The sequence below is a fragment of the Argiope bruennichi genome, chromosome 6 (genome assembly GCF_947563725.1).
Source record: "Argiope bruennichi chromosome 6, qqArgBrue1.1, whole genome shotgun sequence".
Classification (NCBI taxonomy): domain Eukaryota; kingdom Metazoa; phylum Arthropoda; class Arachnida; order Araneae; family Araneidae; genus Argiope; species Argiope bruennichi.
The window spans coordinates 114,893,893-114,911,540 of NC_079156.1; the positions used below are offsets into that span (position 1 = coordinate 114,893,893).

The 17,648-nt window shown below is 28.4% G+C and overlaps 1 protein-coding gene across 1 annotated transcript; it reads right to left on the reverse strand.

The window, feature by feature from the left end:
- Positions 1 to 452: 452 nt before the first annotated feature.
- Positions 453 to 12,261, reverse strand: LOC129973040 (techylectin-5A-like). Its single transcript, XM_056087397.1, has 7 exons — positions 12,118 to 12,261; positions 10,391 to 10,554; positions 6,292 to 6,402; positions 4,899 to 5,083; positions 3,658 to 3,760; positions 2,364 to 2,519; positions 453 to 1,062 (listed from the first exon to the last, which is right to left on the reverse strand). Coding segments are annotated over exons 1-7 (951 nt in total). The 5' UTR covers positions 12,120 to 12,261; the 3' UTR covers positions 453 to 832.
- Between the last annotated feature and the right edge of the window lie 5,387 nt (positions 12,262 to 17,648).

A 17,648-nucleotide genomic window follows, 5' to 3' on the forward strand; every position in this document is an offset into this window, starting at 1 on the left:
TTTGCCTTCATGAATTGAGAACTTGAATCGAATTGAAATTCAGTCATTGTACTTTCCATTGCAATGGACTTAATACATTGAACTTTTTAAAAATTAATACAGCTACATTTATTATAATGCAAGTTCCTTAAGTGATTATAATAACCATAAATTGGCCACTCATTCGCCACTAAGGCACTCAGATTAATCTGACTGATCGGAGCGTCAGCTTCGACGTTGCAGGTAACAACGGTTGAGTCTTAAGTTCGTCACCGGCCATGGTAGAACCCTTCCAGTAGGGAGCATGTTCCGTCACTGGCAGAAATAGCTGACCAGAAATATTTCTTTACACCCCCCCCCCTGTGGTGGTGAGAAACAATCAAAATACTGCAGGATACTCATCCTCATATCTAGGATGCCCCTGAATGAGAGAAGAGATTGCAATAAAAGATCAATATTTTTATTAAATTAATAGTTTAACAAAATGTAATTATGCTTTCAGTTGCAATGCAAATAAAAAAGATTGATACATTAATAATTTATATACATAACTGATGCATTGATAATTTACATTTATAACTGATACATAGATAATTTACATATATAATTGATACATAGATAATTTACATGTATAACTGATACATTGAAATCAATATACATAATCGATACATTGATAATTTACATACGTAATTGATGCATTAATAATTAATATACTTAACTGATTCATTGATAATTAATATATGCAAGTGATACATTAATAATTAATGTATATAACTGATACATTGATAAGTGATACATAATTGATACATTCTGTTATGCTTAAGGATCTTCTCCAATATAGACGATATTCGTTTTAGTTTGGCTTCACCTTCATCTCAACGGCTAACAAATTGTAATAGTCATTAGATTCTTTCCACCAGTAAACGTATTGTGAACCACTTTTGCCTGGTTCGTAGATGCCATTTAAATTGCAATAATACCTTTCTCCATGCCACCATCCTGACATGTATACGTTAGCTTTCTTGCTGAAGTCTTTGTCTTTTGTGGAGAATACGTATCCATTATGATGCCGCATTGCATCAGCTACAAATGAAAAATAAAATTAAGTATTTACATTAATTAATTACTACATATTTCATTTCATATCAATACAATTTTGTCACTTTGTATTACATAGAAATTCTTGCTTTTGGAAGGAAATGTTACTTTGATCATGATGTTTCCTTTTGAACTTATATAGGCTATATTTTTAATGTCTTCATTTAATAATGTTTAAATTTTGTTGATTCAAAATGTGTCAAAATATTTTGAAATCTGTGACAAGATGGGATTCTATGGCTAAAATGGCGAGTTCGACATAAAACTGAACTATCTTTTGATAGGCTTTTGCGAAATTAAATAAAAAAAGAAAGTCGTTCTTTAGAAATAATAATTTTTCATATTTAATTAATAAAATTGCGAAATGGCAAATATTGAAATGAATTCAAACCTTGGTAAAAGTGTATTTAAACAAAAAGGATTTAATTGCATCACCAAAAATAGCAATGTGAAAGAAAATGAGTCAAAAAATAATGAGCTTAAAAAGGAATTAAGTAAATATTCGAGCCATTTTGTATAACGATTTAATAAAAACACAAGTCAGTACAAAAGTCGTTCCATACATTTTAACTAATGAGCTAAAATCTTTAATTTTGCTCATTGTACGCCTCCATTTTATGTAAAAAAAAACCTGTTTCCAAACTTCTGGAAATAGATTTCACAAGTGATGAACGTTATATATATAATATGATCCGAAAAGAAATTGACAGAATGGAAATACAAAACTCATTTCAAATTCAACATGCAAAAAAAATTGTTCCTTATACATTTTCAATATTTAGAAAATATTTCGACGCTTGAAAACATTTGTTCTAATTAGGTAAACAACAACAAACGAAACTATTTAAATCTTTTCAAGTGATTGATGGTTAAATTCTGAATCATTTGTCCAAAATACCGAAATAAAATATTTTGTTTTATTAGATGAGGCTTCGTTCTATCACAAATTTGCTGCCTTTTGGTAGATTTTGGAGAAAAATATTTGCTTAATTAATTTTTACTTTGATTCAGTTTTATTTTTCAGTAATTTGCACCACATTTCTTAATTAAAGCACATACAGCAAACAGGTGAAGCTTTCAGAGAACTAGCTCACATGAGCAAAAATATGATTTAACCACTTTTTTAGATTTCTACGAATTAATCAGTGTCAAAATACTTCTTTTTTGTTTATTTGATAATAGTTCTGTATTACGGTTTCTTGCAGCTATTTCCATTTCAAAGTTCAAATGATTAGAAAAATTTCAGTCCTATTTGTGAAATTAAGTATTTCTTTAAAATTACTCACTTGCATTTCCTGAATAACCACTGATATCAATGGTGTAATTGCTGTCTGTCAAATTAAATTTCTCATAGACAGCGAAACGTTTCACTCCATCCTTGTCCACGAGGTCGAAACGTATTTTACATCCTTTAAGACATAAAGCACGAATGTTTTCATTACCTATAAAAAACAGAGAAAAAATGTGTAATACAAATTTGTAGCAAAATTTTAATGAGCTATTGAATATATTTTGACTAAATTGTCTTAACCCTTAACTGGGAAGGTACAATCTACGATACCGCATTTCATTTACATTCAAATTAAATTTTCTAATGAAAGTATTACTATGAAAATCAACAAATATATTCTGCAGATATTTTTCTTGTTATAGAAATATGTTTTAGAAATTTTTGAAAATATATTATCAGTGAAAAAAGTAATTGCATTCGAATATATATTTTCTTCCCAAATTATATACTACAAAGAATAATTTTCTTGAAAAAAACATATTACTTTTTAAATTATATATAAATATATATATATATATATATATTTATAGTATACAAAGGTATATAGAAAACAATATAATGAAAAATTCAATAATGAAATGAGAAAATAAAGAAATGAGAATGTGCGAAATTGACTCTTTTTTTTTATCGGCATTATGTTTACGCAAAATCTTGTGAATATTCGTAAAATGGTTTTCGAGGACATTTCAAGCATACAAGTTAAGTATTATTATAAAATTAAGCCTGTAAATTCTGTGGATGTTTCTTTTGGTATATTAGTATATTTTAGAAATTGTTCAAAATACATTATTAACAGAAAAAATAATTATATTTGAACATACATGTCAGAATCAGTCGAATTCGGAATTTTATCGAAAAAATCTTCTGTACAATTAGCCTCATCACTAAAAATCACTTTATGCTTCCTTTAAAAGTCACCTGAGCTCTAATTCATAACGGGATTCAGTATATTGGATGATATTTCGAGGACCAAGTTTCAGAGCCATCCTCTAAGCCTTGTATAATACTAGAACACTAAAAGGGAGGAGCGGTCTTGCAGACGTTGCGCAAAATAAATAAAAAAAAAAAAAAAAGCTGAAATATTTTTTAAAGTATCCGCTGTAAATGGTTGAAAAAGGACACGTGTAGTGAAGGTCACGAAAGAAGAACTGAAAAGCTGTATCCATTCGATTGATCTGAAAATAAAATAGGGAATATCGAAAATGCATTCTTAGCGATCTGAGATAACGCAGTTCTCCAGTTAAGGGTTTTAATAATTATCTCAATAAAAGTAAGAACAAAATTCACACCTAACCAAAACTCTTCCGTTAAATTCCCAAAACCATTTTTATAGCTTTCCCAATCCAGAAAGAAGTCTTGTTGAACTGGGAATTTTCCTCTCCTTTGAACCACCTAGAAAATAAATTTGTGTTATCATTTATCATAAATCGTCTTTTATTTTTTATAACTCAAACAAATATTTTTATTTGCAAACTAGTTTCGAAACTGGTAAATCTTAACTGTTAAAATTAACCGACTACTAAATCAATAAAATTGTGTATCATGCAGAACTTATATTTCAATTGTCGTATTTTTGTTTTATTTCCAGTTTAATAAAATGGTGAAATTTTACCGTGAGAGGGAAAATAGAATTATCTCTCTTTTTCTAGGTTAAGTACTGCATGTAAATACATGCAAATTTATTTCTTATTATATGAATAGCAGTTTTGAACACCTAGTTAGAAACAGCATCACTTAGCAATAAGGAATTTAAGCAATATAGCAATATTTAAATTAAACTAAACTAAATTGAAATGTTTCACTGTTTTCTACACTTAGACGTTTCTACACTTAGATTTAGACTACACATCAGACGTTCATTTTTGCTGAAAATTTCATTCCAAGATCTTTAGTAATCTTGAAGTTTAACCCGTAAATGCACATTGTTGATAATTATCTACATCCAGTTCCTCTTAATTTCATTCAAAAACCAAAGTGTGCCCATTTCGGATCCCACTTTCATAACCATAGACAATAAATCGGAATGTGTGGAAGAAAAAAAAAGTTTATTTTTGGGGAGTGGGTAGGTGAAGTTAAATCGTTCTTTTACATTTGAATGTGGTGGGTGATGAAGTTCACTGTGTTACTTGAAGAGATAGTTTTTGTTGTCGAGTTCTCTATCATTGAGTGATCTATCTAATTGTAAAAAAAAATTACTTCTCATTTATTTCCATGTAAGTTCTCAATGTTTTATCTTGTATTTGAAAAACATATTAGATACGATCGAGATTTTTCGGAAAAAATGTATGCCGCCAAATGTTTTCATACAACTTTTTTCAAAATAAATTTACCATATTATTTCCTGGATTTTTTTAAATTTATTTTTTTTACATAACATATGACTTTTTCCTATAATGAACAATTTTTTTAATCAAAAAATAATGATGCATTTAAGTGTTAAGAAATGTTAATAAAACTGAAACCGAAAACCTTGCATTGACCTGAAAATAAGAAAAATTATAAAATGTCAATTTTGCTGTAAGTAAAATACCGTCCACCCTCCGCCATCTATCTCCATATCGCAGTAGACTTTCAATGGTTTTATATTCGGATAAAAACTCAGCCACACTTTGTAGATTCCGCTTTTAATGCGTCCATTTCCTAAAATTTCGGAGCAGTCCCTGAACATCTCTTCTTTTGTATCATCTTGATCGTCATCTATAATAGGCTTGGAACCTGAAAACATTATTATAGACTGTAATTCTATCTTTGAATTATGACTGAATTTCATATTTAGTCTACTCATGCTTAACTTTACCGGTAGGATGGTCATAGAAATAGTGAAAATACTTATGAGATAATCTAAAACATTAAATTAATACATTATAATAAATTGCATTTTAAGTTTAACGGAAATCCATCCTGAAGGAAACATAGAAAGAGGATTTATAGTAACATTAAAAATTTTGGACAATGCCATGTTGATAAACTTTCACATCTTTTACTTCCCGGAGGTGAATAAACTGACCTCTCATTTCATCTATATTTTTAAAAAAATGAAAGGCAATTATTGATTATTAACATGCCTATTGGATGTGGATAATTATTGTTCTTCCAATTTCAACTTTTGAATAATTCTAATATTTTTCTGACTCTTGAATATAATATAATTACTTATGATATAATATTAAAATAAAATTCGTAATAAATTAATAAATTATTAAATAAATTCGTTCATATTAAAACGAAACGAAATGAGAAAACGTCACATTTTGCTTTTATGTATAGATTCTTTGGTTTGCTAATTTAGGTCCTTATTAATCGTCAAAAGATGATTTGTAAAAGCACTTAAGACACTCATGGAATTCAGCATCATAAAAGGTATTCAATCATTAAGGTAATACAATAGCATTCTGCTTTAAAAAATAATCTAATTAAATTATATGTCAGATATTTTGTTTAAATTAATTTCACAATGCAATTCTTTTATTCAATATATATATATATATATATATATATATATATATATATATATATATATATATATATATATATATATATATATATATATATATATATATATATATATATATATATATATATATATATATATATATAATTCTTTCAATATATTCAAGATATAATACGTGCATTATTATAACATCGATGCCATTATAAAAATAATATTTAATTATATTGAATTTTTAATTATCATAATTAAAAATTATTTAACTTAATAATTATTTTGTTACATTTCAAAAATAAATATTTTCTACTGTCGTTTTGAGCTGCTTTATTTATTTTTATGCCAAGAATTTATGTTTCAGAATTTTCTTATAAATATTTTCACTATTGTACCATCTAGTTACTACTAGACGAAAATCACTTTTTATGACATAATAATTATTTAAATGCAATCTGACGAAACTCAAAAGTTTACGTACATGATGGAAAGTTTTCTTTCACGTCAGAAATCAGCTTCTTTGAGATTTCAATGTAAGCCAAAGATTTCTCACTATCACAATCAGCTTCATCAGTAGAATTTAAATTCTTTTCTGAAAAGATAATTGGTTAAAATTAGAAGCAATGTAATTAAGTTATAAAAATGCTATTTTCAGTTAAATAAAATTTCTATGTTTAAATGCTTATCCATTTTTCATTAATTATAATCTCAGATGAAGACAAATGTATTGCCTATTACAAATATGTAGCACGAAAATTTGTATATTTACATGTTTTATACAGCATTTTAAAATATTAAAGTTAATATCCATTGCATTTTTAAAATTACACGAACTCTGTCTATTGTTTTATGCGTCATACATATTTATAAGAAATGTCCATTTATTTTAGAATTCATATCCATTCTTACTTAAAGAAGAGAACATAAGATATGACAGAATAAGCTATAAAAAGAAACATGCAGTATGTTTTTACGATGCGTCACATAGATCGACTCATTAGGTCACAAACTAAACGGGGGTAATCCAGTTTCGCTGTTGTTATATTTTTCTATTATTCCTTGTTTATGTTCGATAAACTGTAGCTGGAAAGTTAGCAAACTCTTTTTATTATAGAAATTCGAAAAATAGTTGAAGTCAAAATTTTGAAAACTCCCATTCGTCAATGATCTGTACAAGCTCTACCCTCACATATAATTCCCTAAGCAGATTCTAAGCAGATATTCTATAACCTATTCGTAAGATGTGATTCTTTCATGAATTCCGTTTCGATAGCGCAGAAATTTCTTTTCTCTAATTTTGGTAAAATCATAACAAAACTTTTATGTATTTCAGAATAAAATATTTAGACGAGAACTTGTCTGGTTTACTCGATTTCTGACTTTTCTCGAGATCATTCAGATTGGGCCGAACATTAATCAGTTTGGTTTCATGCCCGGTTTCAAAGAGTTTCTCAAATAATTTACAGCTTCTTATTGGAAACTGGAAGATTTAAATGTAAACAAACAGTACAGCATAATTATCTGTACTATTGTAAGTGAAACTGAAGGATTAAAGCTATTTGATTGGTATGAAAAGAAAAACATGGCCTATTACCCGGAATAGCTTAGATCACAATTTATCGTATTCAAATTTAGAGGTAATAAAATTAATTTAGGAATTCTATGAAGAGAAAGCAAAAGTTGTGTTGAAAGAGATGTTATTAATAATCTGACGCATAGAACAATGGAAAATTCGTATGGGGCGGAAAGCGTAATGTCTTACGATTAGGGATTGCAATACCGGTATACCGAATACCGGTATTTTGAGCCATTTATACAATTTTGTAATACCGGTATTCAGAAGTTTAAATACCGGTTTTTCAGTATTTACTAGAAATTTTAAAAATTGTCTCTATTATTGTTCAAGGATCGCCAACATAGCAAAATAGTATACGTTTTTGTTTTTATGTCTCCCTAACGGGCGAAATCAATTAGCTAATTAATGGCTTAATTAATTGCTTAAATCTAAATTAGCAAAACATGGATTATCCCTGAAAAAAGATATTGTAACCATAACGACTGATGGAGCAACAGTTATGAAAAAAGTTGGAAAGTTGATTGGTGCAAATCAACAATGGTGCTACACTCATGGAATTCAATTAGGAGTAATAGATGTATTATAAGAAAAAAATAAAGAACGGAAGAATCCAAATACTGTGGATATAGAAACTTTGAATTCCAACTTTGAAAAGAGTAAGAGTGAGAATGATAATGACAATGAAGCTAATGGCAATGTAATTGTTGAAGAAGATATTGCTAGTGAGGATGAAATATTTACAAATCAAGAAATACTTCCTTTAATTTATAAAGTTCAAAAAATCGTTAAAACGTTCCCCTATAAAAATGACATATTACTAAAATATATACTAACTGAAAATAAAGCAGAATGTATGTTAATATTAGATTCTAAAACACGTTGGAAAAATTTACTCCTAATAATAGAACGATTTTTGAAACTGAGAAATTCTATCCAAAAAGAAACAATCGGCTTAATTCTGTAAATTAATTTTTCAGATAGTGAATTCGACTTAATATCCAGAACTGTATCAGCTCTTCTTCCAATAAAACTGACAATAGAGGCATTGTGTCGGAGAGATTCTAATTTATTATCAGCTAATGCAACAATAAATTTTAGGTTGCAGTCACTGAAAGAACAGCACACATCACTATCTGAAGAATTATATATTACATTGAAAAATCGCACAGAAGAAAGGCATACCGAAATAGAAAATGTCTTACTGTATTTACTAATTATAATGATTTTAAAAATGAATATGAAGAAGAAGAAAAGAAAATAACCAATTCAAATCTGATTAAGATTATAGTAAATTTCCTTAAAATTTTTTACCCACAAACCTATCCATATTCAGAAGAATTCGGTTCAGTTATCGAAGATTATGATGACAATAATGTCGATAGTGAAAAAGAATTGTCTCTTGAACAAAAATTAGAATTAGCGATTAATAAAAAAAAATTCAACGAACAAAAATGCAATACAGAAATAAACTATATCTAAAACCATCCGACGAGAAATCGATTTATTTGAAGATGAGAGATTTAGAGGTAAATACTTGAAAAAAGTATATCGCGCATCGCTAACAGTACCACCAACTATCGTAGATGCCGAAAGAGCGTATTCGACAGCTGGCAATTTTTGCACAAAATTACTTTTCAGGCTTAATGACAGTATAATTGATGCATTATGTTTTTAAGATCACATTTCAAAAATTTGTAATAGTAACACAGACTGAATAGTGATATTTACACTTTTTTGTGTTTTTTATATACTGTTTGTTCCTTTACTTTTTTGTGATTCTTTATATACTATTATAATTTATAAGTTACAAATTATTATTGTGATAATTACACTCTCGAATAAAACTGGCAAATAAAACAAAGAAACACTTGTGTTTTCTTTCATTTTTAAAAAATTTCTAATACCGGTATTAAAACCGGTATCCCGGTATTAAGATCTAAAAAATACCGAATACCGGTATTGAAATTTTGGTCCGATATTGCAATCCCTACTTACGATTCAGTAAAAAAAAAGTACATTCCATTGTTTTACCGAATATATATCAAAATTTTATAACAGAAAGTAAATAAATAAATAAAAATTAAAGCAACTTCATCACTATTATGTTGCGATTACTTCCCGTGATAACATATTTTATAGGTTTCAGAAAATATATTTTTCAGAATTATGCATTTCTTTTACTTAATAGTAGAAGAATTTGATGCTCGGATCATATAAAATTTTTCAATATCAATCTCAATGCTAAAAGGACATTTGTCCTACAGTTAAGTGAATTTCGAAAAGTTTTAATTGGAGTCGAAAAATTATCAAAGCAATACTTATTCATAATAGAAATAAATACTGTTTAACGGGAAAATTTGTATAAAACTTTCGTAAAATTAATAGGAAACTTTTACATAGTTATAAAAGAAGTTATTACTGTAAATAAAATAAACACAGAAAGCAATTTGAAACGAAACTATAAAGAAGCTAATTAGCATATTCCAATTCACATACATAATACGACAAAAATCAAATGTTAAAATTTAACAAATAATAATATGAATTTTAACCATATGATAATTAGATAAATTACAAGAAACTGTCAATTTTGATTTCTATATTTCTACATATGAACCGAAAGAAAACTTTATATCTTTCTACTATGGTTCTGTTTTTCTCCAAATCAACGCTGAAATTAATGGAAGGAAATTAAGATTTAGATGAATATTGCTTTGAATTCGACATGGGAATATTGCACTCAAAGGCGAAGTTATTTATAACAAAGTAAATATCACTTTTCTATTTTTTTTCTCAATTAAAATTCAGTTCTAAGACATTCAAACGGATGGTGTCGAGGTCTTATTAAAGGTTAGAATATTGTAAATGTAATTTGTTTCCACGTGATCTCTCCTAGCATTTCAATGAATAATAAAATTTTTGTATTTATTCCTAAAGAACTATGATTTAATTCGGTTATTAAAAAAAAAACGAAATGTCCTCATGAAGTGCTTTACAAACTTACTGCAAGAAGGATAAGCGTCTCTTGCTTTCGTCAGAAAATTGTCAGCTGTTTCGAGTAAGGCAAGAGCTTTTTCCTTTTTTAAGCAACCTGTCTTCACAGGTCCTGCTGCAAATAATATTGTCAAGAAACTGAAGAAGCAAGCGCAAAATAAGTAAAACTTCTTCCTAAAAATTGAAACGAAAATTTAAATTTTAAAAAAAATGAAAATTACTTCTGAATACATGATTTTATAATTCTTTTATACAAATATTAAGCACTAAAGAATATTAAAGTAGTTAATAAAAAAGAAAATTATAAAAACAAAATACACGGACTGAATAGTTGTCTATATATTCTCATTATAATATAAATGTTTCTATAATATATTATAAATATTTCTATATCTTTCAACAATTAAAACAAATCCTTGATTAGATGTTAAGGAAAATATTGAAAATTATATGAATATCATTACAACAATTATATCTATTGTTGAAAGTATGTAAAATTATATTTGAAGTGCTTCCAAAATAGAGAGAAAAATTGTAGAATAGTAAAATTGAGATAACTAAAAATGTAATTTTTTAAACAATTAATGCTACATATATCTGTTTTTTTTGTGTCAATAACATTTTTCTTCTGATTAAATTTTATCTGAAGTACCATGTGAGGAGTAAAGTCTTAATTGATAAAAGCATTATATTATAATATTAGAAAATTAATTATGGAATTTATTACCGCTTAAACTCTTTATGCAATTTGAGAAAACATATCTTTAAAAAAATCATAGTTTACGTAATTGAAACATGTCAAGTTAACCAAAAGCTAGCTAAATATATCAGAATTATTATCATCAGACAAACGAAATGTAGAAATATTTGCTAAAAAATCCGTATTTTGATTAAGAATGTATCAGAATTAAAAATTGAATTCAACTCCCTAAAAATTAACCTTTAAATGTTGTCTTATTTTATTACGATTTAGATGTAAATTATTTCACAATTTGAAAAAAAAAAATTATTTTATGGAACTCAGAATATTATAAATATAGAATGCATTTACTTCGGAGAACAATATAATAAAGATGGCAAAAATGATTTAAAGAACGAAATCGACAATACAGCTCACATCATTAACTAGATATTTACTTCATATATTATATATATAATATCTGTATTTATTAATTTACAAATTTATTTATTACTGTAACTATAGCCTGAATATAAAAGTAATGCAAATAAATTTATTATACGAAAGAAACGGACCTAAATGAAGCTTTAAAAGGAAAAATTATTATCAATTTAACTTAAATTTAAAAAACGGTAAAAATATGCTTGCATTTTTAATTTCTAAATACCCGTTTGTAATACCCGTCTGTGAGATTTGGTTTTGATAACTATAAACTCCAGAAAATAATTATTCTTTATTTTCGATACAATAATAAAAGTCTGATTTTGAAAAATTATTATATTTTCAATACACATAATGCCATTAAATAATTCATAACGGAAAATATATTCTATGAAAAATTCCAAACCATTATAAAGATTCTTAATATCATGACAGAAAAAGGATTTAAGATTCCAATTACATTTTCCTTCATTTGAAAATATGCATTCTAAAAGAAAATCCGAATGCTTTAAAGAAACAAATATTTTTTTTTTTTTTTTTTTTTTTTTTTTACCTTTAGAGAATAGAGCATATTCCGAAACATCAATAAATTAAAATGGAAATAGAAAAAGACTTACATGTTTCCAGTGGGAGGAATTCGAGTCGAACAATCGATTACGAATGATGAATAATTTCAAAATGCAGCATCCATATTTATGCCTCCAGATAATATTATCAATTACCTTTGCTCTAATAAAATTATCAGTGATAAATTTCAGAATCGCTTATATTTGAATACTAAAGAAAAATACAGTTTTACTTATCATCATTCATTTTAATGCCTTTGTTCTTTGTTCTGTAGGTATCTTTCAAATTCTAAAGCAATCCTTTATCTCAAACAGAGTGGCGGCCTTTATTGTGCTTCTAAGATACTAATGTTCCATTGTGAAAGTGCACTGCATGACAATGGGAATTCTACTAAAGTGAAAGTACGCCGTTTTGTTTCGAACTTAACCACTAGATAGTGATATCACGAAGAAAATCTTCATAGTCCCTTTCTTCGAAATTACAAAGGTGCTAATTTAGAGTTTTTTGATTTTTTTTTGCTAATTTTGTTTGTTAAATTGAGTAAATAAATGAATATGGAACATTTCTAAAATGTGCTTTTAGCAATTTTTTATTATAATCTTGTTAAAGTAATGAGATTTATGAAATTTTTATAAAATTGTATTAAATAAAAACCGATGAAGTGTCCATCGCTAGACTTTTTCGTATGTTAATACACGATAGAGCACATTATTTTAAGTCCCCCTTAAAGCCTCTTTTGCAGTAGAAAAAAATTAGAACTGATAATATGGTATAGTCCATGGAACTGACAATATTTTTTTTGATTAATTTGCAAATTAATTTATATTTTTGATAATAATTGTAAATCCATGGAGCAAATATGATCCTTTTGTACTTAAATGAAAACTGAGAATGTTTTTGGAATATCTTCATTTATACTGATTGGATTGAAAGTTTAACATAAACATTCAATTTTTCTGTTTTTACTGTATGACAAATTTCATTTATCTCATTGCATTTTGCAGCTCTCATATTCCCATTCACAGGAATTCGTGGAAGAACAAATTATACTCTCGTAGCCAGTCTGAAGTCAATACTGTTCTGTAGTTTCAATTATAAATTTGTTTACCAAAATATTTGAATTTAAACCATTCTATCCTTGAGTTCTTTTGTTCATATGCGGGGAGATTGACGGACAGACCTTTCACAGATATCGTATAAATTGGATAAAATACAAATATTTTGTTAGGAAAGAATATTAAATTTTATTGCTGCAGCTCAGTGTGCTTCTAAATCATTATTTCCGTAAATAGATTATTCGAAGTAATTCGAACCTCGAATGATGTTCCCAGAAATTCTCGCGCATACTTCGCAATCAATTTGTTATTCCTCCTTCATTCTAAAACAGAATTTGAGACTTTGGTAAGGACGTAATACCACGAATTTTCAATTTTTTTATTTCGATATTTCGAACAGGATGTAATAGTTATTGAAAAAAGCAGAATGTGCATTATGGACGTACTTTTTTTTAAATTTCGTACAAATAAAAGTAGAAATTCTTATAACTGTTTAAAAATTCGTACTCAAGATTTTCTTAAAATTCCAAGTTTTAGAACTCTTTGAGTTCAAAAAATATATGTATATTTGGAAGTGCAAGAAATTTAATAATATACTTGAAATTCATCAAACGTGAAATTTTATCAAATATACACGTATCAGACATCCTTTATTCCGAAAAGAACATTTTTCGCCATTTCTGTGTCTGGCTTTGTACTGTAAAACAGTAAGCGCTAAACGGATGAAATTTGGCACATGGTCTTAAAACTAATTTATAGGTATCTGCCAAAATTTTCAACGAAATCAGTTCTCAGGAATTCCGTCCTTTGGAGCAAAATTCAGTTCTACAATTGCAACATACATGCTGGGTAAGTAACATTTATTACACATATTCATTATCTAGAAAAATCACCCATTACGCATCTTCAAATAAAATCTGTCGGAAGCTTTACATCCTATAGGATTTTATCTTAACATACATATAAACTCAATAATTGAAAAATACATTAACTTTGATTAATGAAATTTGATTCGTGATATTGTTACATATTCTATTATGTGTACTTGTGAATTAAAAGACTATTTCCTTCCGGTTTGGAATTGTACCTCCTTGTTTATGAAGACGATAATAAAAAAACGGTTTGCGATAGGTTATGAAATTTGGTATGTGGTCTTCATAGACGCCTATCACATTTCACATAACATTATGAACAAATTTCGTGTTTTTTCTTTAGATTTTGTGAATGTCGTTAGAATTTTATTGTTTGTAACAGACTAAATATATATTTATAACATGATTTTCTTGAGAGAATTTAAAGTTTCTCGAGATGTAATAAACAGTTATCAGGTAAAAAGTTATCAAAATTTTTAAAAATTAATATTAAATTCAATTTTACAATTAACCAATTTAATATTACCAAGGCCTTCTAGAGTTGTTCGAAATTTTTTTTCACAACACATTTTTTTTTAAACTTTTTCTTTCCATTTTTTTTTTTTTTTTACATTTACCCTTTATGCAATTACCTAGTTGATATACACGACACTTATAGGAACAATAATTATTTCACGTATAATATTTTTAGCGTGATATTTGGCTTTGTATTTTAATCACAGAGAAGAAGGAACGTATATCTCATTCTCCCAAAGACTATAGAAATACACATAGACGTTTAATTTAATTTAATTAGAATTTTAAAATATAACTTATATATATATATATATATATATATATATATATATATATATATATATATATATATATATATATATATATATATATATATATATATATATATATATAAGATTCCATTACATCTATATATATATATATATATATAATAGATGTAATGGAATCTACCAGTTTGCCGAGAGGAATTCTTTTAACGAAAAATACTATAATACGTTTATCTACTTTCTTCCGAAATGTATATCTGTTTCACATTCAGTGAATAGACAAAGAATTCATTTAATTTGATGTTAGTATAAAATACTTGTGACCACATCCATTTAGAAATAGTCAATCATTTAACTGAATGTGATTGTTTTCTATCATGTAAACCTGAATTTTTGACGCACAGAAGTAAAAATCTTTCAAATTATTGTTACGAAATTTTTCTACAACAAAATACCGTCGATCAATCATAATAACGAAATGCATTTAATCGCTATAGTTCAGCAGGTTGCTCGCTGTCTAATCCTCTAAAATCTTTTACTTGTCGGCGACTCCGACTCCTCTCACACACGATTTCTAACGATACACACGACTTGACTGCAGCTTCAGAGTGCCCGTCTTTTATAGTTCCAGGAGGCGGGGCAAGAATCTTCAGACCAACCAGGGCGTATCTGAGTGTATCTTGGTTTCTACTGGATGGATCGTGAAACATCTTGAACTTTCCAGTATGATCCATTTAGTCGCCAAACTCGCCAAATTCTTCGCCAAGTCGCCAAATGGTCGCCATGCTCTCAGGTCATTGACGCGGCAGCCGCTCAGCACAAATCTTACAACGGTCTTTTTCACGATGACACTATTCGTGCCGGGTAGCAAAATTACAGAGTTGTAACATTATGATAGTTATATATAACTCAGGTATAAAAATATCATTCAGATTTCAGATAAAATTCACTAGGTAATGGGTGTAAGGTGTAACACAGCAAATATGCCTCAGAAGCAAATTATGACTCTTATTGCTACAAAGATACGAATACACAGACGATAAAACACAGCCGAGATGTACAAAAGCAAAACACTGTAGTCTACAAATAGTAATCCGATGTAAACTACCACCACGGCACACAAAGCGGTCAGACTGAATGCAACAGAAGATGAAAATCTACGTAACTATTGTTACAAACCTGTAATTTTGCTTCCCAGTATGACTAGTGTCATCGTAAGAAAGACAGGATTTACGATCTGTCCTGTGCGTGCTGAGCGTCAATGAATTTAGAGCTTGGCGACTCACTTGGCGATCTTTTGGTGATTTGGCGACTTTAGCGACAAAATGAATCATACTGGAAAGTTCGAGAAGTTTCACGAGCCATCCAGTAGGAACCGAGATACACCCAGAGACGTCCTGATTGGTCTGAAGATTCTAGCTCCGCCTCCGGGAATTATAAAAGACGGGCACTCTGAAGCTGCGAGCGAGAAGTGGTGTAACTGAAGTCGTGTGAGAATTAGCGAGTCATCAGCTAAAGCGAGAAGATCAGCCGTTGGAGAGACGGTAGAGCGGAGCTCCCAGGAAGCTCTCTCCTGCTGGATTCTGTCTATCAGCTTCGTGTGCTGCTGTCTACTGAAGTGTGCTACTGTCGTCTACTGTGTTCGTCTCTGCTGTACATAGTTGTCGTCTGTGTACACGTCGTCTTTGTGCTGTCCTGTCTTCGTGTAAAAAACGTCGTTGATTTTTTTTTCTACTGCTGATTGAACGTTCTCCACACCACTTCACTTCCCCTATGCAAACGAACCCGGAAATTTCGTAACACTATTTTCTACCCTCTCTCTAAATGCCTGCAATTCTTCACTGTCTCCTCGCTTTAGCTGTATGCAGCTGCCAAATCACTCTTACATGATTCGCTACTCCTCACACGAATCGATGCTGCTTCTATAATAAACTCCAAGATTCAGCTTACAGATCAATTCACTAATCGCTTGAGCTCTTCAGAACATTTCAATAGAGCTGTTTGAGAAACTATATTTCCAGTGATGAAACTAACTGTGCTGGGATGCAACATGACATATTCGTGACAATATTTAATTATCTAATAGAGGTTTTTTTTCTGCTGTTGAAAGTTTAGGAATATTACTCTTGCTTATTATTAGCCCATAATGTACAAGATTATGTTATTTGTACCCTTTGTTTCCACAAAAGAAGACTTGCAATTTGGGATATTTTATTTCTTAATGACGTTGTGATTTCGTGGTTTTCGAATCCATTTGCAATGTTCATATTCATAATAAACAGAACAGGTGTAAAACAATTAAAATAACACAGCATCAATACTCTCAATTTGATGTTTAAAACCATTATGTCCAGGGAATTATGAATACCAAACTATTCATGAGACATTTAAGCGTAATTAACTCTGCTTTGCAGTGTATTACTATCTCTCTACAGCTTTTTATTTCTATTTTTTAAGAGTTAAGTGATATATATATATATATATATATATATATATATATATATATATATATATATATATATATATATATATATATGTATGCATGTATATATATATATATATATATATATATATATATATATAAATACAGAGAGAGAGAGAGATTTTCAATGTAAAACATATATTGATCAAAAAGAATTTTTGTTTTAATTGCAGATTTGTTATAATGGAATTTTTTGTCACTGGCATGTTATTTAATTCGTAATGCAACCGTTTGGCATATTTTACTTTCATCAATTTCATAAAAAAATAATATTTCTGAAAATTTATTTAGTCTAAATATTTTATATATACACGTATATTTTATTCAAAAAAAAAAATCATGCATTCTAGGGTAAAATGCAACCAGTTTCCCGCCTAACCAGTTCTTTAG